The 27532-nt window shown below is 52.6% G+C and overlaps 1 protein-coding gene across 1 annotated transcript in view; it reads right to left on the reverse strand.

Annotated features, from left to right (window-relative positions):
* The window catches only part of MMP21 (matrix metallopeptidase 21), a 73151-nt gene that overhangs the window by 42956 nt on the left and 2663 nt on the right, over window positions 1–27532 (reverse strand). Inside the window, exons 2-4 of the mRNA XM_068098306.2 lie at window positions 26598–26860; window positions 23629–25759; window positions 20672–20811 (exon numbers count right to left, since the gene is read on the reverse strand). Of these exons, the coding sequence (XP_067954407.2) occupies window positions 20672–20811; window positions 23629–25759; window positions 26598–26732 (2406 nt within the window). The 5' untranslated portion in view covers window positions 26733–26860. The remainder of the gene's footprint in view (window positions 1–20671; window positions 20812–23628; window positions 25760–26597; window positions 26861–27532) is intronic.

A 27532-nucleotide genomic window follows, 5' to 3' on the forward strand; every position in this document is an offset into this window, starting at 1 on the left:
TTACAGAGAGCATTACATCTTGTTTGCACTCAACCATACAACTTGTGATGAAATTGTACCAAAGTTGAACCCAGGTTTGGTGCTCCCTTAAACCGCTGGGCGGTGACTATAAGACCTCGGACGTCCGCGACTCGAGGCCACTCCTGCGACATCATTATACAATGCCATGTAGAATTGAATGGTACGTACCCGCCTATATTCTAGGTTTGCTTGCATTGACTGATATATTCAATCTTTCTCATATGATGCCTAGATCCTGACATGTATGTTGCTTGATGTACTTTACAGGATGATGTACAGATCTGATTGAGATTAAACCATACATATGGAACACGTTGTGAATCTGGTTGATTTCCACAACACTTAATCTCAATCAAGATCTTCGGGAATGGTGGGACACGAGTCTGGCGATGGCCGGATGAACGCTGATCTCAGACGAGCGTTTCCCGACATTCTCCGTGCTCCTGCGCGGCCCACCTCGGAGAAGAATGACCAGCTGAGAGCCCATCGAGCCAGCTCCAGCCACGGAGCTCCGACGACTCTCGCTGCCGGTCTACCTCGACGGGACCGGAAGCGCAAGCATTTTGCGGAACCGCGCCGTCAAAGCGCGAACTGCTCTCCTGGGGCCCGGACGCCGGAGCAGGCGTGACGGACTCCGGCAAGGCGCCTGCTGAAGGAGGCCACTGGGAAATGTCCTGGGCCGCAACCCCGTCGGAACGACGGACCCGCTTGGCGCCGAAGGTACGAGTCTAGCCTCAGTTGCTCGAAACGCTAACGGCTCCATCCGAGAGAATCATCCTAGATTTGCGTGCCTCGACCCGAGATGAGATTCCCACGCGAGTGATCACGACTCCCATGTCGGCCATGCCTCCACACGGCCGGCACACTCTGACCACTCGCTACTCGGTGGAATCGCCTCCTCCGCGCGGGCCGGCACACTCCGACCACTCACTGCTCGGTGGAATCTCCTCCTCCGCGCGGGCCAGCACACTCCGACCACTCGCTGCTCGGTGGAATCGCCTCCTCCGCGCGGGCCGGCACACTCCGACCACTCGCTACTCGGTGGAATCGCCTCCTCCGTGCGGGCCGGCACACTCCGACCACTCGCTGCTCGGTGGAATCGCCTCCTCCGCGCGGATCGCGCACTGCTCGTCGGGATCACGCCGTGCCTCACACGGCCGGCTCACCCTGACCACTCGCTTCTCGGTGGAACCACCTCCTCCGCGCGAATCGTGCACTGCTCGTCGGAATCACGCTGTGCCTCACACGGCCGGCTCACTCCGGCTGCTCGGTGGAATCACCTCCTCCGCGCGAATCGTGCACTGCACCCATCGCGTGCAATACTCTGGGAGGCCCACGATTCCGATCTCGCCGCGAATCCGCACGTTGCTCCCTTCGCGGGCCCTACTCGGTGAGGCCGGCGATTCCTATCGCTGCTCGCCGGAATCACCTCCTCACGCACGAATCACGCGCTGCACCATCGCTGGATGGCATCCTCACTAGGCACGACGCGCCAGTCGCGCGCGCCGCATCTTCGCTGGATGGACCCCTTCTTCACGCGAAGTGCATGCGATTCCCCTTGCTGGCACTACTCTGTGGCCCCGTTGCTGCTGGTCGGAATCCCACCTACGCATGGCTTCTCAGCGAGGCCGGCGAACACCGCTGCCCGGACTCGCCTCAACGCGTGAGGCTCGTTTGGCTCCACTCGGGGACTCGCCGAGCATGGTCTTCCTAAACTTTCATCTTCTTCCGCTGTCATAACCTTAATAAACAATCTTAAAGGGTTCTAAGGGGTTCACGGCACTCGGGGAATTTGTGAAATGTGATTTGTGAAATGTGATTTGTGTTGGCGTGATGTATCGTATCATGCTAGATACCGTTGATAACTACCGCACTGCTGCCGCTATTCCCCGCTTCAACCCCGGACAAACCCTGCCCGAAAGCCATCGAACGAGACGCTACTTCAGGCCGTGCAAATTATTGCGGCCCAGCGTGCTCGCCCTCTCGTCTCAGCGTGCCACGCTGGCTCGACAGGCCGAGGACGACTTTCGGTTTCGCCAACGAACCGCACGTGCCCGAACCAATTGATGACGTCACCGACTAATCACGCGTTTGCTCTACGGCGTCATTAACGTAATTGCGTGCTTCACGCGATCTCATCATCGGGGATTCGTTTACATTTCCATGTACCTTGGTAAACTACGTACCAAATGTCCTTTACGTAAACGACGTAAACTACGTAACGCGGCGCTACCTCAAGGTCGCGCGCCCGCGCCGTTTAGGGAGTACACGGTGACCTCGTGAAATGGTGACATTGAGCGTCGCGCCCGACTCCCTTGTCTCCTGCGCAAGTAACGGGGGCACCGTACTGCCTGCTCGCCCTTGACTCTGGGCTTGTTGTTTATCGGACAGAGCTCTTGGCTCGTATCCACGCACATTTCGAGACTGCGAGACGCCTCGTCTGATTCCATTTTCCCTCTGCCCCAGACTGACTGTGACTCAGACTGACCCAGACTGTGAAGGTCGTCTGACTTCGGTATGCAGCGCGCTGCTGCAACCTCGGTGGGGGGGGGGGGGGGGGGGTGGGATCCCAGGAGGTTGGGCAATCCATCCGCGATCCGGATGCCGCGATCCGGATGCCGTTCGGTATAACGCCTCCCACCTCGCCCCTTGTGGGGACCCAGGATGGACAATCCATCCACGATCCGGATGCCGTTCGGTATAACGGCTCCCACCTCGCCCCTTGTGGGGACCCAGGATGACGTCCATGGATGTCTTTGTGTCTTTGAGTGAGTCTTTGAGTCCATGGATGGTCGATCCGAGCCATTCAATGAAGGCGTTGAATGGATGGATCGGTCGGACATCCGTGGATGGACAATCCATCCGGGACATCGACCCATCCGGGGCGATGGCTGTCTTTGGGTCTCTGAGTCTTTGCGTCCGTGGATGGTCGATCCATCCGCGGTCCGGCTGGATCCGTGCCATGCAATGAAGGCGTTGAATGGATGGATCGGTCGGACATCCGTGGATGGCCAATCCATCCGGGACATCTAGCATGACAATCATCTCGACATCTAGACAATCCATCCGGGACAACGCTGAGACAAACAAGGTTTGTCCAGCCGGGACTCTCTCTCGGTTTGTGAATGGGACAATTCAATTCGCTTTGAATGGGACAATCCTTCCATCCGGGGCATCCTCTCAGTAGCCGGTATAGCCGATCTTCTCCGATCCTCCGCGCGCTGTACAGCAGGACAGGATTGCCATATGCATCCCGGAGGTTCTGCGCGCTTCGCTGGAGAGGCGCGTTTTGGTCGTTTTTGTCGTCCATCCGGGACGTTTTCTAGGCAGCCGGTAAAGCCGGTCTTCTCCGATCCTCCGAGCGCTGTACTGCAGGACGGGATTGCCGTATGCATCGCGGAGGTTCTGCACGCTCCGCTGGGGAGGCGCGTTCCGGTCGTTTTGTGCGTCGTCGGAATCAGCCATGCCGGTCGTCCAGGCAGCCTTCAGAGGCCACTCGTGTCTCATGCGAAGGATCGCTGCCAACGGTAGATTCACGTGCCGAAACAAGAGTTTGTAATGCGTATGAGCTGCCGTCAGAGGACGCTCGAGTCTCGTGATTCAACAGGGCCGCTGCCGGTGTCGAGTAACTCTCGTTATGGCTCTCATCGATTCTCTCCCTCGGCAATTCCATGACATGGACCGAACATGGATCGATCATGTACCCTTGGGAGCCTAGGCAGGTACAGACTGCAATGGACTTACTGTAATGGGCTCCTGTCATGTCATCTTACTTACTGTTACAGCTTACTGTAATTCTTTACTGTACTTGCTTACTGTAATTCCATGACATGGACCTAACATGGATCGATCATGTACCCTTGGGAGCCTAGGCAGGTACAGACTGCAATGGACTTACTGTAATGGCCTCCTGTCATGTAACCTTACTTACGGTTACAGCTTACTGTAAAGAGGCTTACTGATTTACACATGTGTTGCATTGCGACGAATGGACATTCGCTCTTCGCCAAGGTACAACGTATCCTATCTAGCTACTGTGCCGACGACCCCGCTGTAAGACTAGACTATTGTGACCCACGTGACCGTCCCTCCCTTCGCCTGATACACCCCCGCCTGAAGCAGTGAAGGCACTGAGGTGCCCCTCCGACACCTGCCTCCAGCGGCTACTCCGAAGCAGGGGGGACTCCGGGCTTGGGGATGTCGTACCCGGTAGTTTCCGACCCTGTGTTGGCAGGGTAATTTCGCCACCCTGACCGCTATGGAAGGACCGACTGACTTTATAGGGAAATATGTCTTTAACACCCCAATAATAAAATGATGACTTCCTCAATCCATTAATGCTGACGCGCACTCGCTTCCTGCCGAGCGGCAGTATAGTTCTAACGGTGGGGAGAATGTGATGAAATTGTACCAAAGTTGAACCCAGGTTTGGTGCTCCCTTAAACCGCTGGGCGGTGACTATAAGACCTCGGACGTCCGCGACTCGAGGCCACTCCTGCGACATCATTATACAATGCCATGTAGAATTGAATGGTACGTACCCGCCTATATTCTAGGTTTGCTTGCATTGACTGATATATTCAATCTTTCTCATATGATGCCTAGATCCTGACATGTATGTTGCTTGATATACTTTACAGGATGATGTACAGATCTGATTGAGATTAAACCATACATATGGAACACGTTGTGAATCTGGTTGATTTCCACAACACAACTCATCAACGCATGATTGCGGAATGTTGTTCTTGCTGCCATCCCTGTTAGGCTATGAGCCAAAGGGGTTGGTCGGTACCATACAGATGGAGTAAGGCTCATTGTGATTTTTAGCAAGATATATGTCCCGAGATATGAAAAAAAAGTGATAGTGAAGGAGCTGCGCTCCAACGCGAGTCGAAAGAATTGACGCGACCAAAGACGGAATTCGTCCGAGTTGCTTTATTGAAACAAAACAGCTCAGGTATTCTGACTCAAGCCCGTTTATCGGGCAGCAATATATATACACATTTATGTCGGGAAGTTTGCCCGGCAAAAGCTATACCGGGCATGCCCGGGTGTCAAGGGCGAGCCTTGGAAAGGCGAGTCTGGACCTGCCCGGGCGTGTTTGGCTGCGGCCTGGCAAGTCGAGGCTGGGCGTGCCCGGGCGCTCTGGACGAGCACTGGAAAGGCGAGAGCGGGCATGCCCGGACGCTCTGGGCGAGCCCTGGAAAGGCGATAGCGGGCATGCCCGGACGCTCTGGGCGAGCCCTGGAAAGGCGATAGCGGGCATGCCCGGACGCTCTGGGCGAGCCCTGGAAAGGCGAGAGCGGGCATGCCCGGGAAAGACGAGACCGGGCGTGCCCAGGAGGTTCGGGCGTGCCCGGGAACAGTGAGTCCGGGCATGCCCGGGAGAGGCGCGTCTGGCCGTGTTCTGGCCGGTGCAAGGCGATTGTGTGCATCCAGCGGTAACCGCTACACACGCCCTTCCAGAATCGACCTGCACTGGCAGGGTCAATTTAAGGGGGGTCCGGATGACCCGGCCGAAGCGACTACTGGAGGGTCGTGGGGAGGGGTCCGACGTGGTGGTGGGTGGTCGAGCGGGGGGAACTGTGGACGGGGGGCGGCCTCGCCGCGGAGGAAGGGCCAACCGTGGTGGTCGGTCGACGTCCATGTGCGCCGGTTTGAGGCGGTCCACAGAGATCCGGTCCGACCGGCCGCCAACGTCGACGACAAAGGACTTGTCGCCCCGTCGCAGGACCCGGAAGGGCCCGTCGTACGGCGGCTGGAGTGGCCCCCGGTGCGCGTCATGATGCACAAAGACGTACTCCGCTGTGCGAAGCGCCGGGGGGACGGAAGACTGGGGGCCACCGTGGCGGGACGTTGGCACGGGGGCAAATCGGCGGGCGGCCTCCTGGAGGTCCGAGCGCTGGTGTGCGGCGGACCAGGGACTGGTAGCGTCGGGCACGAACTCGCCCGGGACGCGGAGCGGCTGGCCGTAGACGAGCTCGGCGGCGGATGCCAGGAGGTCTTCCTTGGGGGCCGTGCGGAGGCCCAAAAGGACCCACGGCAGCCGGTCGGTCCAACCGTCGTCCTGAAGGCCGGCCATGAGTGCGGCCTTCATGGTGCGGTGAAACCGCTCGCACAACCCATTGGCTTGGGGGTGGTAGGCCGTGGTGCGGTGCAGCGTGACCCCCAACGAGCGGGCGACCGCGCCCCAAAGTTCGGACGTGAACTGTGGGCCGCGGTCGGACGAGATGTCCGCCGGTGCGCCGAAGCGCGCGACCCAGGTGGCGATGAACGCCTGCGCCACGTCGGCGGTGGTGGTGGAGGTGAGGGGCACGGCCTCCGGCCACCTGGTGGTCCTGTCCACCATGGTGAGCAGGTGGGTGAACCCCCGCGATGGCGGCAGGGGACCCAGCAGGTCCACGTGGACGTGGTCGAAACGCCGTGCAGGCACGGTGAAAGGTGCCAGCGGGGCCTGGGTGTGGCCCGCTGGCAGGCCGTGCAGGCGTTGGCCCAGTCGCGGACGTTGCGTCGAAGGCCGTGCCAGACGAAACGCGCCGACACCAGCTTCTGAGAAGCTTTCCGGCCCGGGTGAGAAAGGCCGTGGATGGAGGCGAAGATGCGGCGCTGCCAGGAAACGGGCACGATGGGGCGAGGCTGGCCCTGGGAGACGTCGCAGAGCAGGACGGTGCCCGCGAAGGGGATGTCGGCCAGGCGGAGGCCCGTGTCCGCCGCCCGGAGGGCCTGCACCGAGGTGTCGGTGGTCTGGTCGGCCGCCATGAGCGCGAAGTCCACGCCGAGGTGGACCGCGTTCGCGCTGGCCCGAGAAAGACAGTCGGCCACAGCGTTGTCTTTGCCGGCGACGTGCCGGATGTCCGTGGTGAATTCCGACACGGCGGAGAGGTGGCGCTGCTGGCGGGCCGACCACGGCTCCGTGACTTTGGCCATTGCGTAGACCAATGGCTTGTGGTCGACGAAAGCCGTGAACGGGCGGCCCTCCAGGAGGTGTCGGAAATGGCGAACGGCCAGGAATAGACCGAGCAGCTCGCGGTCGAACGTGCTGTATTTTAACTCGTTCGGCCGGAGCTGCCGGCTGAAAAAAGCGAGTGGCTGCCAAACCCCGTCCACCCATTGTTCATGGACGGCGCCCACCGCGTAGTTGGAGGCGTCCGTAGTGAGGGCGATGGGCGCGTTGAGCACCGGGTGAGCCAGCAGCGTTGCGTCGGCGAGGGCCCGTTTTGCGCTCGCGAAGGCCGCGTCCATGGCCGCGGACCAAACGATGTCATGCTTGGCCGGCTTGCCCCGGAGGGCCTCGTAAAGGGGCCGCATGAGCTGAGCAGCGCGGGGCACGAATCGGTGATAAAAATTCACCATGCCGAGGAACTCTTGTTGGGCCTTGATGGAACCGGGACGCGGGAACGTGGTGATGGCCTCGACCTTGGTCGGCAGCGGCACGGCCCCGGTCTTGGTGATGCGGTGGCCCCAAAAAGTCAACGGTCGTCGTGCCGAAGTGGCATTTGGCCGGGTTGACAATTAAGCCGTGCTCACTGAAGCGACCGAACAGTGTTCGGAGGTGGAGGAGGTGCTCGGCGTGGGACGTGCTGGCGACGAGGATGTCGTCCAGATAGACGAAAAGAAATGGCAGGTCGCGCATCACGCCGTCCATTAAGCGCTGGAACGCCTGGGCCACGTTCTTGAGGCCAAACGGCATCCTCAAAAATTCGAACAGGCCGAACGGCGTGATGACGGCCGTCTTCGGGACGTCGGCCGCCGGGACAGGTACCTGGTGGTATCCCCGTATCAGGTCAATTTTGGAAAATATGACCCGTCCCGCCAAACGGGCGGAAAAGTCCTGGATGTGCGGGATCGGGTACCTGTCGGGGGTGGTAGCATCGTTGAGGCGGCGGTAGTCGCCACACGGGCGCCATCCGCCCCCCGGCTTTGGCACGATGTGCAGTGGTGAGGCCCACGCGCTATTGGAGCGCCGCACGATGCCGAGGTGCTCCAACGCGTCGAACTCGGCCTTTGCCACGGCGAGCTTGGCCGGGTCGAGGCGGCGGGCCCTGGCGTAGACCGGCGGGCCCGTAGTGGGTATGTGGTGCTCGATCCCATGCCGCACTGCGACGGCCGAAAACGTCGGCCGTGTGAGGGCCGGGAATTCCGCGAGCAGGCGAGCGAACTCGTTCGCCGTCGGGAGGGCGCACGCCAGTTCGGTCAGCGCGGAGCTGCTCATCGTGCACGCCAGGGAGCTGAAGGTCTCGGCGTTGACAAGACGACGACGTTTGACGTCGACCAGCAGCCCGTGCGCACAGAGGAAGTCGGCGCCCAGCAAAGCCATGGGGACGCAGGCGGTCACAAAGGTCCACTGAAAGCCCTGGCTGCCGAAGCAGAGGGTGACGTTGCGCGGGCCGAAAGTGCGTATGGCCGAGCCATTAGCAGCGACCAAAGAGGGGCCGCAAACGGCGTCCCGCCTGTCCTGCTCGGAGGCGGGTATGACGCTCAGTTGGGCGCCGGTGTCACAAAGGAAACGCCGCCCGGACGCTTTGTCCTGAATAAAAAGCAAGTTGCTCGAGTGGCCGGCGCTCATGGCTGGGAATGAACGCCGGCCCGGCCGTTTCCCGACTTGCCGAAAGTGCACGGGGGTCGGCACGTCCGAGCCTTGTGTCCGAACCTGGCGTGGTAATAACACCACGCCTGGTCAGGTGGAGGCCCCGGCCGTCGTGTCGGAAGCGGTCGGTGCGGCGTGGCGGCCGCCAGTTTCACCGGCAGTTCGGCCTCCAACCGCGCAGGGCACTCGGGCGTCGTGGGCGTCGCCTCGGACGGCGGCAGGCTCCAGGTAGCCGCGCCGATGTGTTGGCCCGCCGAGGAGATCTTATCGGCTTCCCTGGCAAGGGCGCGGGGATCGGTGATCGACGTGCCAGCCAGGGCGAGGCGTACCGGGTGAGGCAGCTGGCGAAGGAACAACTCGCGGAACAGAAAATCCGGAGAGTGCTCACCGAGCAACGAGAGCATATAGTCCATGCACTCGGACGGGCGCGTGTCGCCGAGCTCGGGCAGGTCGAGCAGGCGCCGTGCGCGTGCCGCTGGTGAGAGGGCGAAAGCTTCGAGGAGGAGCGTCTTCAGCGCGTCATACTTGTCGGCAGCCGGCGGGTGCTCGAGGAGGCTCAGGGCGCGGGCCGCGGTGGCGGAACCGAGCGCTGCCACGACGTGGTGGAAGCGGGTGTCGTCCGCGGTGATGCCTCGCAGGGCGAACTGGGAGTCCGCCTGGGCGAACCAAACAGCCGCGTGAGCCTCCCAGAAGGTAGGCAGTTTAAGAGTCACTGCCGTGTCCATGTCGGTAGGTCACCAGTGAAGGAGCTGCGCTCCAACGCGAGTCGAAAGAATTGACGCGACCAAAGACGGAATTCGTCCGAGTTGCTTTATTGAAACAAAACAGCTCAGGTATTCTGACTCAAGCCCGTTTATCGGGCAGCAATATATATACACATTTATGTCGGGAAGTTTGCCCGGCAAAAGCTATACCGGGCATGCCCGGGTGTCAAGGGCGAGCCTTGGAAAGGCGAGTCTGGACCTGCCCGGGCGTGTTTGGCTGCGGCCTGGCAAGTCGATGCTGGGCGTGCCCGGGCGCTCTGGACGAGCACTGGAAAGGCGAGAGCGGGCATGCCCGGACGCTCTGGGCGAGCCCTGGAAAGGCGATAGCGGGCATGCCCGGACGCTCTGGTCGAGCCCTGGAAAGGCGATAGCGGGCATGCCCGGACGCTCTGGGCGAGCGCTGGAAAGGCGAGAGCGGGCATGCCCGGGAAAGACGAGACCGGGCGTGCCCGGGAAAGACGAGACCGGGCGTGCCCGGGAAAGACGAGACCGGGCGTGCCCGGGAGGTTTGGGCGTGCCCGGGAACAGTGAGTCCGGGCATGCCCGGGAGAGGCGCGTCTGGCCGTGTTCTGGCCGGTGCAAGGCGATTGTGTGCATCCAGCGGTAACCGCTACAATAGCAGTGTATAACTCTCGGCCATCTCTGTGTTATCACCCGAAATATTATTATACGCCCGCTTCGCTTCGCCAAAAAATGTGATATTTGCTAAAATTGGAATAAATATGTTTTTAAGGACCACAGAGTGCCAACTAGAACGGGCACTCGGTAGAGCGCATACCTTCGCCGCAGCTACTGTTCTGTACTTGGCATGGGAGTGTAGGGAACAGAACAGTGAACAGTTTGGTGCTGATTTCATGCAATTCTTAAAATACGATTTTGACCTTTTCGTGACCTTGACCTTGACCTTTGACCCGATTGCTCCCAAAATCTAATCAAATGTGTCCCGTATAATAACCAATCATCCCACCAAATTTCATGCAATTCGGTTGAATACTTTTTGAGTTATGCGAATAACATACACACACACACACAGACATACAAATAAATACACAGCGATCAAAACATAACCTTCCGCTTTTGCGAAGGTAATAATTTGCATACTGGATGCCAACTAATATAGTAATAGAAATATAGAACATTTGTGGGGGTTATTTATCAAAATATTGATATAATGACAAAAAATATGTTAAATTTAGTGAAAAAGTGGTCGAAATCGCTTCGAGTTCAGAATTCACATTGTACATTTTTGTCAATATTTCAAAAATGAAAACTCCCAGAGTAACATTTGACCCCTCAAAATCTTCGCAAGGAACCACTGCATTGGAATATATCATTACTTTGTAATATGGTGGTTGTTTGGGGCACATATTTTGGCAAAGTTCAAAATATGTTCAACCATACCCCTAATTTTGATATTTTGGAACGAAACATAGCTTTTGAACATTTTAGGTTTATTCCTCTACTACTTTTGGTATCTCAGTGTAATTTTTGGTATTAGCTAGTATCCTAAAGTAGGTTTGTAATATCAGCGACATTAAATTTCACAATGCATGCAAACTTGCTCCACACTCTAGGTTTATCATGATCTCTCGAACAAATACGATCTCGATCTCGATCTCGGCACTCTGTGGTCCTTAAAAACATATTTATTTCAATTTTAGCAAATATCACATTTTTTTGGCGAAGCGAAGCAGGCGTATAATAATATTTCGGGTGATAACACAGAGATGGCCGAGAGTTATACACTGCTATCACTTTTTTTTCATATCTAGGGACATATATCTTGCTAAAAATCACAATGAGCCTTACTCCATCTGTATGGTACCGACCGGTCAATTTGGGGGGTCTGGCTCATAGCCTATGTATCACCTCCCACAATTCAGCCAAATTGCTTTAATATGTTGTTTTAATCACACTTGCGATCATAGTCTTGGTTGAAGATAAATATCCGCTCAATGAGTCATGAATTCTGATCGAATGAAATGATGGATCAGAATCTGTTTAAACTTGTCTGTGGTCAGGGTCCCATCAACGTCGTCACGTGGTTAGCTAAGATGCGGCCATCAATTTGTACTCATCCCCAATGCTTCATTGTTACCTCCGCCACCAAAGGTGGATTGAGATTATGTTTTCACCCCTGTCTGTCTGTCCGTTTATGAACAAAATATCTCAAAATGTTGTGGACGGATTCGGACGAAATTTGGCGGAGATGTAGTGTACGTGACAAGGACGAAATGATTAGATGTTAGTGAAGATCCGGATCCGGCTACTAGAATTTTAAAATGATTCTTCAACATTGGGTGATAGGGCCAAAAACGATACATAGCAGGATATCTCAAAAAGTTATGGACGGATTTGGAGAAAACTTGGTGGAACAGTTGGGTGTCTGACAAGGACGATTAGATTCGATTTTGGTGAAGATTGAATATGGATTGGGACGTGAGAATTATTTAATTTTTCAAGTGATTCTTCACCATTGGGAGATTGGGCCAAAAACGATACATAGCAGGATATCTCAAAAAGTTATGGACGGATTTGGAGAAAACTTGGTGGACATGTTGTGTATGAGACAAGGAAGAAACGATTCAATTTTGGTGAAGATGCAGATCCGGATCCGGCTCGTAGAATTTATAAAGTGATTCTTCGCCATTGGGAGATCGGGCCAAAAACGATAAATAGCAGGATATCTCAAAAACGTATGGACGGATTTGGACGAACCTTGTTGGACAGGTTGTGTTTGTGACAAGGAAGAAACGATTCAATTTTGGTGAAGATCCGGATGCAGCTCGTAGAATTTTAAAAAGTGATTCTTCACCATTGAGTGATATGGCCAACCAGGTGGAGGTGTGCTTTCTACTGAGAGCCGTTCTAGTTTCATCCATGTCTTTGTCTGTTTGTTACTTGCCGGAAAAGATTCCGGCAAGTATGTTGGTTGGTTGGTTTGTCTCTGTCTGTCTGTCTGTCTGTCTGTCTGTCTGTTTGTGCGCAGTACTACGTCTACATCGTTGCACATAGCATCGCCATACTTTACACACATATTTGCCTTGCCCTGGAATAGACTGTACACAATCTTTAACTCTTTAGGCCCAAGGTCAAGCTCAAGGTCACTCAAAACGTGAAATCAGGGGGGTCGAGTTTTCATTTAAAGTATATTTCAAACCACTATAACTCTAAAAGTACAAGAGATATGCATATACTTACTGTTACTGACATATAGGAAGTCACATACGACATTTCATTTGGCACCATGAACTTTGACCTTGAGTAGACTTGAAAGGTCAAACTCAAGGTCAAAAATTGTTTTTTTTACCAATAACTCTGTCAAACATTATCCGATTCCCTTCTAACCAACACCGCTGAAAAAAAAAAGTACAATCCGGCAAGTCCTCGGTCTCTGACCGATTTCTAGTTTGTCTGTTTGTTACTTGCTGGAAAAGATTCCGGCAAGTATGTTGATCTGTTCGTTTGTTTGTCTGTTTGCAGCACTACGTCTACACCGTTCCACGTAGAATCGCCAAACTTTGCACACGTATTTGTCTTGCCCTCTAATATACTGTGCCCAAACGATGACGTCATCGGTCACGTGGTTCGGCCGCCATCTTGGAAAAACCTAAAAACTTTGCACCTCGATATCTCCGAAAGTGCTGAATAGAAAAAACTGACATGGCTCATCGTAAAGAACTCTCCATGGGGAATAAAATATGTTAATGATGACGTCATCAGTCACGTGGTTCGGCCGCCATCTTGGAAAAACCGAAAAACTTTGCACTGAAGGAGCAGTGCTCCTGCTTGAGACGGACGAAGTGACGGACAAGACACAAATTCGTCCGAGAAGATGTTTAATGTATAATCAACTCGGGAACTCTAAAACCCGTTTATCGTGTTCGCATACATATAATCCAAGCCAAAAAGCATACGTCAGAACCACAGCCACGCCTCTCAGGCGAGGCACGCTTTGGTGGTCATGTGACCGACAGGTGCAAGCAATTATAACCTCGGCGCCGCGGTTTGTCCGCCGGTTACGTTACCGGCTGGGGCAAGGAGATTATGTTGCTGGTCTCGAGCTTTGGGAGACCCATGGGTCGCTACACACGCCCCCCAGAATCGACTTGGTCCAGGAAGGTCAACCTGAGGGGGGTCCGGATGACCCGACCGAAACGACCCCTGGCTGGTCGCGGGGGGGGGGGGGGGTCCGGTGTAGTGGCGGGTGGCCGAGCGGGGGGTGCAGTGGAAGGGGGGCGGCTGCGCCGCGGTGGGAGAGCCAGCCGTGGCGGCAGGCCGACGTCCATGTGGGCCGGCTTGAGGCGGTCCACCGAAATCCGGTCCACCCGGCCGCCGATGCTGACGACGAAGGACTTGTTGTCCCGTTGTAGGACCCGGAAGGGTCCGTCGTATGGTGGCCGGAGCGGCCCCCGGTGCGCATCGTGGCGCACAAAGACGTACTCCGCCGTGCGGAGTGCTGGGGGGATGTAGGATTGGGGGTCGCCGTGGCGGGACGTGGGCACCGGGGCGAAACGTTGGGCGGCCTCCTGGAAGTCCGTGCGCTGGCGCGCGGCGGACCAGGGGCTGGTGGCGTCGGGCACGAACTCGCCCAGGACGCAGAGGGCCTGGCGGTACACCAGCTCGGCGGTGGACGCCTGGAGGTCCTCCTTTGGAGCCGTGCGGAGGCCCAAAAGGACCCTTGGGAGCCGGTCAGCCCAGCCGTCGTCCTGGAGGCCGGCCATGAGTGCGGCCTTCATGGAGCGGTGGAACCGCTCGCACAACCCGTTGGCCTGGGGGTGGTAGGCCGTGGTGCGGTGCAGGGTAACGCCCAATGTGCGGGCGACCGCGCCCCACAGTTCGGACGTGAACTGTGGGCCGCGGTCCGACGAGATGTCCGCCGGTGCGCCGAAACGCGCGACCCAGGTGGCGATGAATGCCTGGGCCACGTCGGCGGTGGTGGTGGAGGCGAGGGGCACGGCCTCCGGCCACCTGGTGGTCCTGTCCACCATGGTAAGCAGGTGGGTGAACCCCTGCGATGGGGGAAAGGGACCCACCAGGTCCACGTGGACGTGGTCGAAACGTCGCTCGGGCACGGTGAAAGGAGCCAGCGGAGCCTGGGTGTGACGGTGGACCTTGGCCCGCGGCCCGCTGGCAGGGTGTGCAGGCGTTGGCCCAGTCATGGACGTCCCGTCGCAACCCGTGCCAGACAAAACGTGCCGACACCAGCCTCTGGGACGCCTTCTGGCCCGGGTGAGAGAGGCCGTGGAGTGAAGCAAAAATGCGCCGCCGCCAGGTGACCGGCACAACGGGGCGAGGTCGGCCTTGGGATACGTCACAAAGCAGGACCGTGTCCGCAAAGGGGACGTCAGCCAAGCGGAGGTCCGTGTCCGCCACCCGGAGCGCCTGCACCGTGCCGTCGTTGGCCTGGTCCGTCGCCATCAGGGCGAAATCGACGCCGAGGTGGACGGCGTTGGCGCCGGCTCGAGAAAGGCAGTCGGCCATGGCGTTGTCCTTTCCGGCGACGTGCCGGATGTCAGTGGTGTATTCCGAAACGGCGGAGAGGTGGCGCTGCTGGCGGGCCGACCACGGCTCCGTGACCTTGGCCATGGCGAAAATCAATGGCTTGTGGTCGACAAAGGCCGTGAACGGGCGGCCCTCCAGGCGGTGGCGAAAATGGCGGACGGCCAGGTACAGCCCGAGGAGCTCGCGGCCGAAAGTGCTGTACTTCAACTCGTTGGGCAGGAGTTGCCGGCTGAAGAACGCGAGCGGCTGCCAGGCCCCGTTTACCCATTGTTCATGAACCGCGCCCACGGCATAGTCGGAGGCGTCCGTGGTGAGGGCGATGGGAGCATGGGGTACCGGGTGGGCCAGCAGCGTGGCGTTGGCGAGGGCCCGTTTCGCGCCGGTGAAAGCAGCGTCCATGTCCGTGGACCAGACGATGTCGCGCTTCGCCGGCTGGCCGCGGAGGGCGGCGTACAAGGGCCGCATGAGTTGCGCAGCTCGGGGCACGAAGCGGTGATAAAAGTTCACCATCCCGAGGAACTCCTGCAGCGCCTGGACGGAGCGGGGGCGCGGGAAAGCGGCGATGGCCTCGACTTTGGCCGGTAGCGGCACGGCGCCGTTCCGGGTGATGCGGTGGCCCAAAAGGTCGATCGTCGCCGCACCAAAGTGATCTCTCTGACTCTCTTGAAAATCCTCTCTGTCTTTTGCTGACGACTCTACTCTCTGTCGCTCCATTCCTCATCCCTCAGATCGGCAGTCTGCAGCCTCCTCACTCTCTGCAGACCTGGACAAAATCACAGACTGGGCAAACAAATGGAACATGTCTTTCAATCCTGATAAATCTCACACTCTTACGATGTCTCTCCGAAAAGACCGACTGGAAAACCCTCCCATCCACTTTCTGAACAATCCTCTCCAAGAAGTTCTGTCACTCAAGCTTTTGGGTCTCACTATTTGCAATGATATTTCCTGGGAAAACCACATTTCAAATCTGGCCTCCAAAGCCAGTTGCCGACTGGGCATCCTCCGTCGTGCGAAGTCCTTCCTTGGCAGACCTGAGCTCCTCACCACATACAAGGCTTTCATCCGCAGCTCTATGGAATACTGCTCTCCCCTCTGGTCTGGTGCTCCTGCCTCACACCTAGCCCGTCTGCACGCTGTTGAAACCAAAGCGTTCAGAATCATTGGAATCTCCCACGATGAAGCTAACTCCAAGGGCCTTTCACTCACTCACCGCAGGCAGGTTGGTGGTCTTTCCGTCTTCTACCGACTCCTCTGTGGCCTTGCCCCCCCAGCCCTCTCTGGGCTCTGTCCCCCAAATATTCCTACAGGTCGCACAAGATCTGCCTGCAACCCTCTTATGGTTAAACTGCCAAAATCAAGACTTTCTGCTCACCTTCACTCCTTCATTCCTCTTTTCTCCCGCCTCTGGAACAAACTCCCTCACTCTCTTCAATCCCACTGCACCCTCCAGGTCTTTAAAACAGCTGTTCACCACCATCTCTTATCCTCCCCCATCCAAAACCTTGATTTTTTCTACCCCCGTTAATTTCGGTCCCCTTGTGTTTTATACCTCTCCCCCCCCCCGCCCTCCCCCTCCCACGCCTCCTGCCCCCAAGCCCTCTCCCTCCCACACTTCTCTCTGCTCTCAAATGTTGTGGTTGTGTGCTTCGCCTTCTCTCCCCATCTTGTCTTCCACTGCCTCTTTTTGTGTGTTTTGTTTGTCTGGTTGATTTGTTTGTGAAATAAATGTTAGCTCTTTCACGAGCCTCGATTCAGTATATAAAAAATAAAAAAAAGTGACATTTGGCCGGGTTGACGATCAAGCCGTGCTCGCTGAGGCGGCTGAACAGCGTCCGGAGGTGGAGGAGGTGCTCGGCTCTGGACGTGCTGGCGACGAGGATGTCGTCCAGGTAGGTAAAGAGGAATGGCAAGTCGCGCAGCACGCCGTCCATCAGGCGCTGGAATGCCTGTGCCGCGTTTTTGAGGCCGAAGGGCATCCGGAGGAATTCGAAGAGGCCGAAGGGTGTAATAACGGCCATCTTCGGGATGTCGGCCGGGCGGACGGGCACCTGGTGGTACCCCCGAATCAGGTCCACTTTTGAAAAAATGGTCCGCCCCGCCAACCGGGCGGAAAAATCCTGGATGTGCGGGACGGGGTACCTGTCGGGGGTAGTGGCGTCGTTGAGGTGGCGGTAGTCGCCGCATGGCCGCCATCCGCCCCCCGGCTTTGGGACGATGTGCAGCGGCGAGGCCCAGGTGCTGTCGGAACGCCACACGATGCCGAGGCGCTCCAGCACGGCGAACTCGGCCTTGGCGACGGCGAGTTTGGCTGGGTCGAGACGGCGGGCTCGGGCGTACACCGGCGGGCCCGTAGTGGGAATATGATGCTCGATGCCGTGACGCACCGCGACGGCCGAAAACGTCGGTTGCGTGAGGGCCGGGAACTCCGCGAGGAGACGCGCGAAGTCGTCTGCCAACGGGAGGACGCAGGAAAGCTCGGTGAGCGCGGAACGGCTCAAGGCGCACGCCAGCGAGCTGAAAGTTTTGGCGTTGACGAGACGCCGGCGTTTAACGTCGACCAGCAGCCCATGGGCGCAAAGGAAATCGGCACCGAGCAAAGCCATGGGGACGTCCGCCGTCACGAACTCCCAGCGAAAGAGCTGGCTGCCGAAGCGGAGGGCGACGATGCGTGGGCCGAAGGTGCGGATGGCGGAGCCGTTGGCCGCGATTAAGGAGGGGCCGCAAATGGCGGCCCGCCTGTCCTCCGCTGAAGCGGGAATGACGCTCAGCTGAGCGCCGGTGTCGCAGAGAAAACGCCGGCCCCGACGCTTGGTCCGCGATGAATAGCAGGCTTCCGGAACGGCCGGCGCTCATGGCTGGTAGTGAGCGCCGGCCCGACTGTTTCCCGACTTGCCGAACGTGCACGGGGGTTGACATGATCGGGCCCGCCGCCCGAACCTGGCGTGGAAATAACACCAGGCCGGGTCTGGCGGGGGCTCCGGTCGACGCGTCAGGACCGGGCGACGCGGCGTCGCCGCTGCCAGTCGCGCCGGCCCGGCGGCCTCCGGGAAGGAAGCTGCGTCGCGGGCGTCGGGCGGTTGGGTGGGAAACTGTGCCGCGGGCGCCGACTGGGTGGCGGGCGGGCTCCCGGCAGCCACCCCGACGAGCTGGCTCGCCGCTCCGACGAGCTGGCTTGCCGAATAGATCTTGCCGGCCTCCCTGGCGAGGTCACGGGGGTTCGCGATAGTCGTGCTTGCCAGGGCGACCCGTACTTGCCGTCAGCGGGCGGGCTCTGGAGGAGGCTCAGGCAGCGGGCGGCAGTCACGGAGCCGAGCGCGGCGACCACGTAATGGTATTTAGTGGTGTCCTCCGTAATGCCACGCAGGGCGAACTGGGAGTCCGCCTGAGCGAACCAGACGGCGGCATGTGCTTCCCAGAAAGTGGGCAATTTGAGGGACACTGCCGTGTCCATCGCATGTCGTAAACTCGGGGTCACCAGTGAAGGAGCGGTGCTCCTGCTTGAGACGGACGAAGTGACGGACAAGACACAAATTCGTCCGAGAAGATGTTTAATGTATAATCAACTCGCGAACTCTAAAAACCCGTTTATCGGGTTCGCATACATATAATCCAAGCCAAAAAGCATACGTCAGAACCAAAGCCACGCCTCTCAGGCGAGGCATGCTTTGGTGGTCATGTGACCGACAGGTGCAAGCAATTATAACCTCGGCGCCGCGGTTTGTCCGCCGGTTACGTCACCGGCTGGGGCAAGGAGATTATGTTGCTGGTCTCGAGCTTTGGGGGACCCATGGGTCGCTACAGCACCTCCATATCTCTGAAAGTGTTGAATATAAAAAATTGAGACGTGGCTCATTGAAAAGAACTCTCCATGGGGAATAAAATATGTTAATGATGACGTCATCAGTCACGTGGTTCGGCCACCATCTTGGAAAAACCGAAAAACTTTGCACCTCCATATCACCGAAAGTGCTGAATAGAAAAAATTGAGACATGGCTCATTGGAAAGAACTCTCCATGGGGAATAAAATATGTTAATGATGACGTCATAGGTCACGTGGTTCGGCCGCCATCTTGGAAAAACCTAGCACCCCCATATCTCCAAAAGCGCTGAATTGAAAAAATTGAGACATGGCTCATTGTAAAGAACGCTCCATGGGGAATAAACTATGTTAATGATGACGTCATCAGTCACGTGGTTCGGCCGCCATCTTGGAAAAACTGAAAAACTTTGCACCTCCATATCTCTGCAAGTGCTGAATATAAAAAATTGAGACATGGCTCATTGTCAAGAACTCTTCATGGGGAATAAAATATGTTAGAGATGACGTAGTCGGTCACGTGGTTCAGCCGCCATATTTGTCCTAAATGGCCAATAAAAAAGTACATTCCGGCATAGTCCTCGGTCTCTGACCGATTTTTCATTTGTCTGTCTGTCTGTCTGTCTGTTTGTGCGCAGTACTACGTCTACATCGTTGCACATAGAATCGCCAAGCTTTACACACATATTTGTCTTGCCCTGGAATAGACTGTGCCCAATTTTTAACTCTCTCGGCCCAAAGCCTCCATTATGACGTCATAAATCGATAATTTGACAAGTACAAAACTTCATCCAATCAAGATGCAATTTATTGAGCGCCATGTCAGCATAAACTGGCGGAGAAAAAAAATAATGATGACGTCATCAGTCACGTGGTTCGGCCGCCATCTTGGAAAAACCGAGAAACTTTGCACCTCTATATCTCCGAAAGCACGAAATAGAAAAAATTGAGACATGGCTCATTGCAAAGAACTCTCCATGGGGAATAAAATATGTTAATGATGATGTCATATGTGCCTCCATTATGACATCATAATTCGACAAGTACAAAACTTCATCCGATCAAGATGAAATTTCTTGAGCATAATCTGGGAATAAATTAGTTTAGAAAACAAATGATGATGACGTCATCGGTCACGTGGTTCGGCCGCCATATTTGTCCAAAATGGCCGATAAAAAAATACATTCTGGCAAGTCCTCGGTCTCTGACCGATTTTTCATTTGTTTGTTATCAGGATATCTCAAAACGTTATGCACGGATTGGGAGGCAATTTGGTGGACAGGTTGTGTGTGCGACAACGACGAAATGATTAAATTTTGATGAAGATTCGAATCCGGATCTGGATCTGAGAATTTTTAAAGTGATTCTTCACCATTGGGAGATAGGGCCAAAAACAATACATAGCAGGATATCTCAAAAAGTTGAGGACGGATTTGGATGAAACTTGGTGGACCGGTTGTGTGTTTGACAAGGACGAATCAATTCAATTTTGGTGAAGATTCGAATTTGGATCTGGACACTCGACTTTTTTTTTTAATCTTCAAGTAATTGTTCACCATTGAGTGATTGTGCCGAAAACGATATATAGCACGATATCTCAAAAAGTTGTGCACTGATTTGAACGAAACTTGGTGGACAGGTTGGGTGTATGACGAGGACGAATGGTTTAAATTTTTGTGAAGATTCAAATCCAGACCTGCATCGGAGAATTTCAAATTGTTTAAGTAATTCTTCACCCTTGAGTGATAGGGCCAGAAACGATATATAGCATTATATCTCAAAAAGTTGGGGACGAATTATGCCAAAACTTGGTGAATCAATTAGTTAGGTGATAAGAACAAGCCGATTAGATTTTGGTTCTGGTCTGAATCCAGATCCGGCCTATCAGTGGGATACAAAACATATACTGTTCAGCCTGGCAGAGGTATGTGCTCTATACCGAGTACCGTTGTGGTTTGCAGTGCAAATACCTTTAGCAGGTTAATTCCTCTTGGGCTGTTTGGAAGTGAAAAGTTCTCGTCGTCGTCAAAGTGAACATCACCAAGTCGCCAGGCATGTGCAAGCTCGTGTCCAAACCCATCAAATGTTCTTACACATCCCAGATGTCTGCCTGTACACACCAGACATTGCAAAAAGCCAAAACGTTTTTGCGATAACCGATACATTTGCAAGTATGAAAGTTATACCGTGAGCTCACACTGCCTGGAGTTTGTGTCGTCAACTTAGACGAATTGTGTTGTTCCAATCGCAGGGGTGTTTTGTTAGCCTGTTTTAATGTCCCACCATTTTTTCTAAGCTGCCCTGTACACTGGAGCAATTTGTCATCCCTGTTGATATTGGACAATTCACCTTAGTCACTGGGAGATTCAAGAGTCACCCCACAACTTAGTGTATGATCAGTGGTATAGTCTATTTTTATTTATTAATGTATAGTCCACCCCAAAGTTTCATTATTTTTCAACAACACCAAAGGATCTTTCTTATTCACAGGGGACTGCAGATGGGACAACGCAGTCACGTGTGGCGCCTTCGTGTCCACATGGTTGTGCCCCCTGTAGGTTAGAGCAGGAATTTGTCATTTGGCCATGGTGTCTGCGATAACTCGCCCACTCTTCCCAGCAACATGAGAGATGTGCTCAGATTGGGATGCCAAATCGGTTAAAATTTGAGTTTTTGGTGCATTGTGTACATCCATCCATCCATCCATCTATATACCATGAGAGCCGTTTGTCTGTTTGTGTGTCACAATTTTTCTCCGATTCCTGAACGGATCTTCCTCAAACTTTCAGAGGTTCATCAAAGAGTACCGTGCAGTGTTTTAGGCAAAAAAATAAATAAATATATATATATATATATTTAATGATTTTTTTTTTAAAGTTCCATATTTTATTTAAGATATTTTATAATCGCTCTATAGTGTCCGAGCCTTTGTAGCTATGTGAAAGGTAATGTTAAATTATCCCCAATTAATGTGTTATTATAATATAAAATAAAAATTTTCTTTAGTAGGTGTAAGGGTGAAATAGACGCAGAAAACATGCTATGATGTTAAGTGTGTTAAGGGGAAAAAAAAAAATTGAAAATTTTGAAGAAAAAAAGTTCCCTTTTTTTAATTTTTTCAAATCACTATTATAGTGTCTTGAGTCTTTGTAGCTATGTGAAAGGTAATGTTAAATTATCCCCAATTAATGGGTTATTATAGTATTAAATATAATTTTTCTTCAGTAGGATTGTTTTAGGCAAAACATTTTTTTTGGAAAATTAAAAAAAAAAAAAGTTCCTTTTTCTTAGATTGTTTTAATCACTTTAGTGTCTGAGCCTTTGTAGCTATATGAAAGGTAATATTAAATTATCCCCGATTAATGTGCATTGTTATACTCAAATAGAAATCTTCTTTAGCAAGTGCAGGGGTGTGTTTTAGCCAAAAAAAAAATTTGAACATTTTTTTATTTTTTATTTTGATTATTTGAAATTACTTCACATTGTCTGACTCTTTGTAGCTATGTGAATAAAATTATCCCCAATTAATGTGTTATGGTATTAAATCTAAATTTTCTTCAGTCGGTGTGGGGGAGTGTTTTCAGCCAAGAAAAACAAAATATTGAAAATTTTGAAAAATCTAAAATTTCATTTTAAAAAAATCGCTCTATAGTGTGTGTCTTTGTAGCTATGTGAAAGGTAATATAAAATTATCCCCAATTAATGTGTTATTATAGTATTAAATATAAATTTCCTTTAGTAGGTGACGGGGAGTGTTTTCGGCAAAAAAAACCAAAATATTGAAAATTTTGAAAATAAAATTTCATTTTAAAAAAATCGCTCTATAGTGTCTGAGTATTTGTAGCTATGTGAAAGGGAACATAAAATGATCCCCAATTAATGTGTGTTATTATAGTATTAAATATAAATTTTCTTTAGTAGGTGTAGAGGCGTGTTTTAGGCACCCATAAAATAAAGGAACAAGCGTTACGCCTAGGTCCCCCGTCGGGGAAGTGATGTGAGTTGACAAAGTGGAAGACGCAGAAAACATGCTATGATATGATATTTTACTCACAAGGTTCAGACATACATGGAGGCGGCCATCTTGGATTTTGACGTGGCGACCCAATTTTCAATGGCGTTCTTCCTTATGTCTAGATACACCCACACACCAGATTAGAAGTTGGTACTTCGCTTATTTTTCAAGGTATTCCGCTCACAAGGTTCAGACATACATGGCGGCGGCAATCTTGGATTTTGACGTGGCGACCCAATTTTCAATGGCGTTCTTCCTTATGCCGAGATACACCCACACACCAGATTAGAAGTTGGTACTTCGCTTATTTTTCAAGGTATTCCGCTCACAAGGTTCAGACATACATGGAGGCGGCCATCTTGGATTTTGACGTGGCGACCCAATTTTCAATGGCGTTCTTCCTTATGCCGAGATCCACCCACACACCAGATTAGAAGTTGGTACTTCGCTTATTTTTCAAGATATTCCACTCACAAGGTTCAAACATACATGGCGGCGGCCGTCTTGGATTTTGACGTGGCGACCCAATTTTCAATAGGGTTCTTCCTTGTGCCTAGATACACCCACACACCAGATTAGAAGTTGATACTTCGCTTATTTTTCAAGATATTCCGCTCACAAGGTTCAGACATACATGGCATCAGACATACATGGCGGCGGCCATCTTGGATTTTGACGTGGGTTGCACCCACACACCAAATTCGAATGCAGTCCTTCGCTTACGCACGCATGCACGTATGCACGCCCGCACGCACGCACGGACGGATGGACACACGGACGGAGGGGAAAACCATAGTCCCCCTTTCGCTCCGCGGTGCGACGGGGGACAAAAAAAAAACTGAAGCCAGGCAATGCCGGCTTCTCCTGCTAGTCAATCTATATAAGCAGGTGACCTCAAAAATTCCAGCTCACCAGTTCCAAATCCCAGCTTGATGTCGACAAAAGCTGGAGGTGACACCAGGTCTTCCTGGAACTCGACTGGTGCAACTTCGCTCCACATACGGAAAGCAAGCATCAAGACCTGTCGCTGCTCTCCAATGCTCAGCTGAGAGCTGTAGCCCTCACCAATGAGACGCCATCGGAGGGGTCGCCGGCCAAAGACCACCTGTCCACCTGAGCGATGTCCAACGAGAGCGCGTTTTGTTCGCTTTCTTCCGGCTCCTTGCATAACATTCGTGTTTAGTTCTTGCTCTTCGTTTATCTTCTGAAGAGTGCGTCTTGTTCTGACTGGCTTTTCCTGAAGCCATCGGAGCTTCCTTCTGAGACTTATTTGTCCAAGGTTTGACTGTTCAACGTCCCTCCTCAATTTACCAGACGTTGAATGATGCAGGTCCTCTCGACTTTGTTTGGTTTGTGTGAAATCAGCAAAGCTTTGTGGTTGCGTTGTTGTTTTTAGGTTGTTCATTGTGGGGGTGTATGTAGTTTTGTCATTCTCCCATTTGCTGTTTTCTTCCGAGTAATTTGCTTTCTGCATGTAACTAGAGTTATCTTTTGAGTAGTTTTGACCAGGCTGTCCCCATGTGTAGTTTTGTCTCATCATTGGTTCATCTGTCTGGTTGCGGCCCTCTTCAACGACTACAATATGTGTAATATTGCTTTCGAGTGATAACATTTGATGGAAAATGGTGTTGGTCGTGTTCGGCTTCAGTGTTTCACTGGTTTCATTGAAAGCGGCATCACGACTAAATTCTGGATTTGATAAGACGAGTTCATCACTCGATGTTATGACATTGCCTTGAATATTGTTCTTAATCTTGACCTTAGACTCTGCTCTATGGTCTTCTCCATCTCTAACTAATGCACCATAGTCTCCATTACTGATCCCATCCAGTGGTCCATCGTCACTGGGTGTCGCTTCAACTTCACCGATCCCATCCAGTGGTCCATCGTCACTGGGTGTAGCTTCAACTTCACCGATCCCATCCAGGGGTCCATCGTCACTGGGTGTAGCTTCAACTTCACCGATCCCATCCAGTGGTCCATCGTCACTGGGTGTAGCTTCAACTTCACCGATCCCATCCAGTGGTCCATCGTCACTGGGTGTAGCTTCAACTTCACCGATCCCATCCAGTGGTCCATCGTCACTGGGTGTAGCTTCAACTTCACCGATCCCATCCAGTGGTCCATCGTCACTGGGTGTAGCTTCAACTTCGCCGATCCCATCCAGGGGTCCATCGTCACTGGGTGTAGCTTCAACTTCACCGATCCCATTCAGTGGTCCATCGTCACTGGGTGTAGCTTCAACTTCGCCGATCCCATCCAGTGGTCCATCGTCACTGGGTGTAGCTTCAACTTCACCGATCCCATTCAGTGGTCCATCGTCACTGGGTGTAGCTTCAACTTCACCGATCCCATCCCCTAGTCCATCGTCACTGTGTGTCGCTTCAACTTCACCGATCCCATCCAGTGGTCCATCGTCACTGGGTGTAGCTTCAACTTCACCGATCCCATCCAGGGGTCCATCATCACTGGGTGTAGCTTCAACTTCACCGATCACATCCAGTGGTCCATCGTCACTGGGTGTAGCTTCAACTTCACTGATCCCATCCAGTGGTCCATCGTCACTGGGTGTAGCTTCAATTTCACCGATCCCATCCAGTGGTCCATCGTCACTGTGTGTAGCTTCAACTTCACCGATCCCATCCAGTGGTCCTTCGTCGACCACAACTGTGTTCCCGTCCTCTTCATCTTCCTCTTGTGTCGTTAGCCCTAAAAGGCGATCAGGAACACCACAACGTGGTGAGTTCAGGAAATACAATGTCTCTGAATCCAAACGCCCAGTTACCGGAATCGAGTTTGCTTGTTGAAAGCGCTGCAAAGCTGGAACAAGATCTTCACGAATTGTAGGTTGATCTGTAGTTTTGGTGCTCACAGTGGTCTGAAGGCGTTGATGCTTCCATTTGAAGGTTCTTGAGGTTTCACCACCTTCAATAATTTCAGGCAAGGTGAGGCGTTGAAGGTCAAACATTGAAGTGATCGCTGGTTCCGTTGGCATCTTATCCCAGACAACAGGGGCCAGCCATCCGTATCGACGCAGGTACATCTGCAATTATACACAAAGAATTAAGTTAAGCACCCCCCCCGTTTTTTTACAACCTCGCACATTACAAGTTTGTTGTCGTCAAAACAGTGTAATATACCCATGATATTGCTATACTTTCTGGAGAAGTGATATTATGGTCACATAAAAACATAACAATCATGCCGTTTTCAATATTTTATTCTGAATAATTTAAGGTGAAATTTTTTGGGAATTTTAGGCATATTCTCACCTCAATTTAAGTATGGAGCTATAGGTCCATCACGGACAGTGTGGATGACGTTTATGTTTTCTAACGTACAGTCATTGTTCTGAGAAGACCTCTAGCGATCTTTGCGTCAATAACGTGTGTAGGACCCACGTGATCGGATCACTGACTCAACCAATCACTTTTTATCACTTTGATCACTCAATTTCATCAATGGATAATTGCTAATGTCATACCAATCATTATTTGATCTCACATACCTTAGAATATATGCCAATGTATACATATACACAAAGAATATATATTAGGGGGTGCTTACCTTAATTCGTTGTGTAGGGGTGCTTAACTTAATTCTTTGTGTATATATGATGTGCATTATAAAATGTGATGCACCTGGTCTTGCCATGTGTAAAACAGTGCTTTTGTATGTCCAATAATATGTATAAGAAAGTTTACGATTCTTCGACAATTGTATCCCCTTCCAAGGATATTTTGAAATCCCCTTGTCAGAGTACATGAAACATCCCAAAGACACTCAAATTTCAAGCAGAGAAGTTTGATGAAACAGTCTTAATGAAATTCCTAACTCTCGCGAGTTTTGTGTTTTTAAGCAAAGCCACGATCGGAGAGTACCTCAACTCCTGCGTCCCCATATATGAGGTCTGCACCATGCAGGGACCTTGCTGCAACTGTCACCAGAAGAAGGAGCAACAGGTAAAAGCTTGTCCGGAGAAAGGTGACAGTGCAAGTGATGCACAAGTTTGGCATTGCGAATGATTGCTGATGTCGAGGGAGAACGACTGGAGTGGAGCAGGGACGTTCTTCCAAGATTATAAGGCGTGAAAATTTGGGAAAGCAACCAATTGTCTCAGGTCATTGGGTCAGCGTGACCCTATCTGCAACACACATGACATTGTGACCTAATTGATTACCAACAATGCAACACGACATGGTAAACTTCACAAGCGGGGCCTGAGAGGTACGTACACCGCACGAACCCACATCCAAGGCCAGGTCGAGTGAAGCGCATTGAAGTAATCTTTCAGTACATTTTTGGTGTGAATGGCAGGATATATTTTCACCCTGTCTGTTTTTTGTCTGTGAGTAGGATATTTCAAAAAGTTGTGCACGGATTATGACAAAACTTGGTGGGCATGTTGGGTGTGTGACAAGGACGAATTGATTAGATTTTGGCGAAGATCCGGATCCGAGAATTTTTAAGTGATTCATCACCATAGAGAGATGGGGTGAGCCAAAAACGATATATAGAACGATATCTCAAAACGTTGTGGACGCATTTGGATGAAACTTTGTGTACATGTTGGGTGTGTGTGACAGGAACGAATTGATTCGATTTTGGTGAAGATCCGGATCCGATAATTTTTAAAGTGATTCTTCACCATTGAGAGCAGGGAAAAAACGAGAAATAGCAGCATATCTCAAAAAGTTATGGAAGGATTTGAACTTAACTTTGTGTACAGGTTGAGTGTGTGACAAGAACGAATTGATTCGATTTTGGTGAAGATTTGAATATGAATTCGGATACGAGAATTATTTAATTTTTAAGT

Source organism: Myxine glutinosa, chromosome 1, assembly GCF_964187855.1.
Source record: "Myxine glutinosa chromosome 1, kmMyxGlut1.1, whole genome shotgun sequence".
NCBI lineage: Eukaryota > Metazoa > Chordata > Myxini > Myxiniformes > Myxinidae > Myxine > Myxine glutinosa.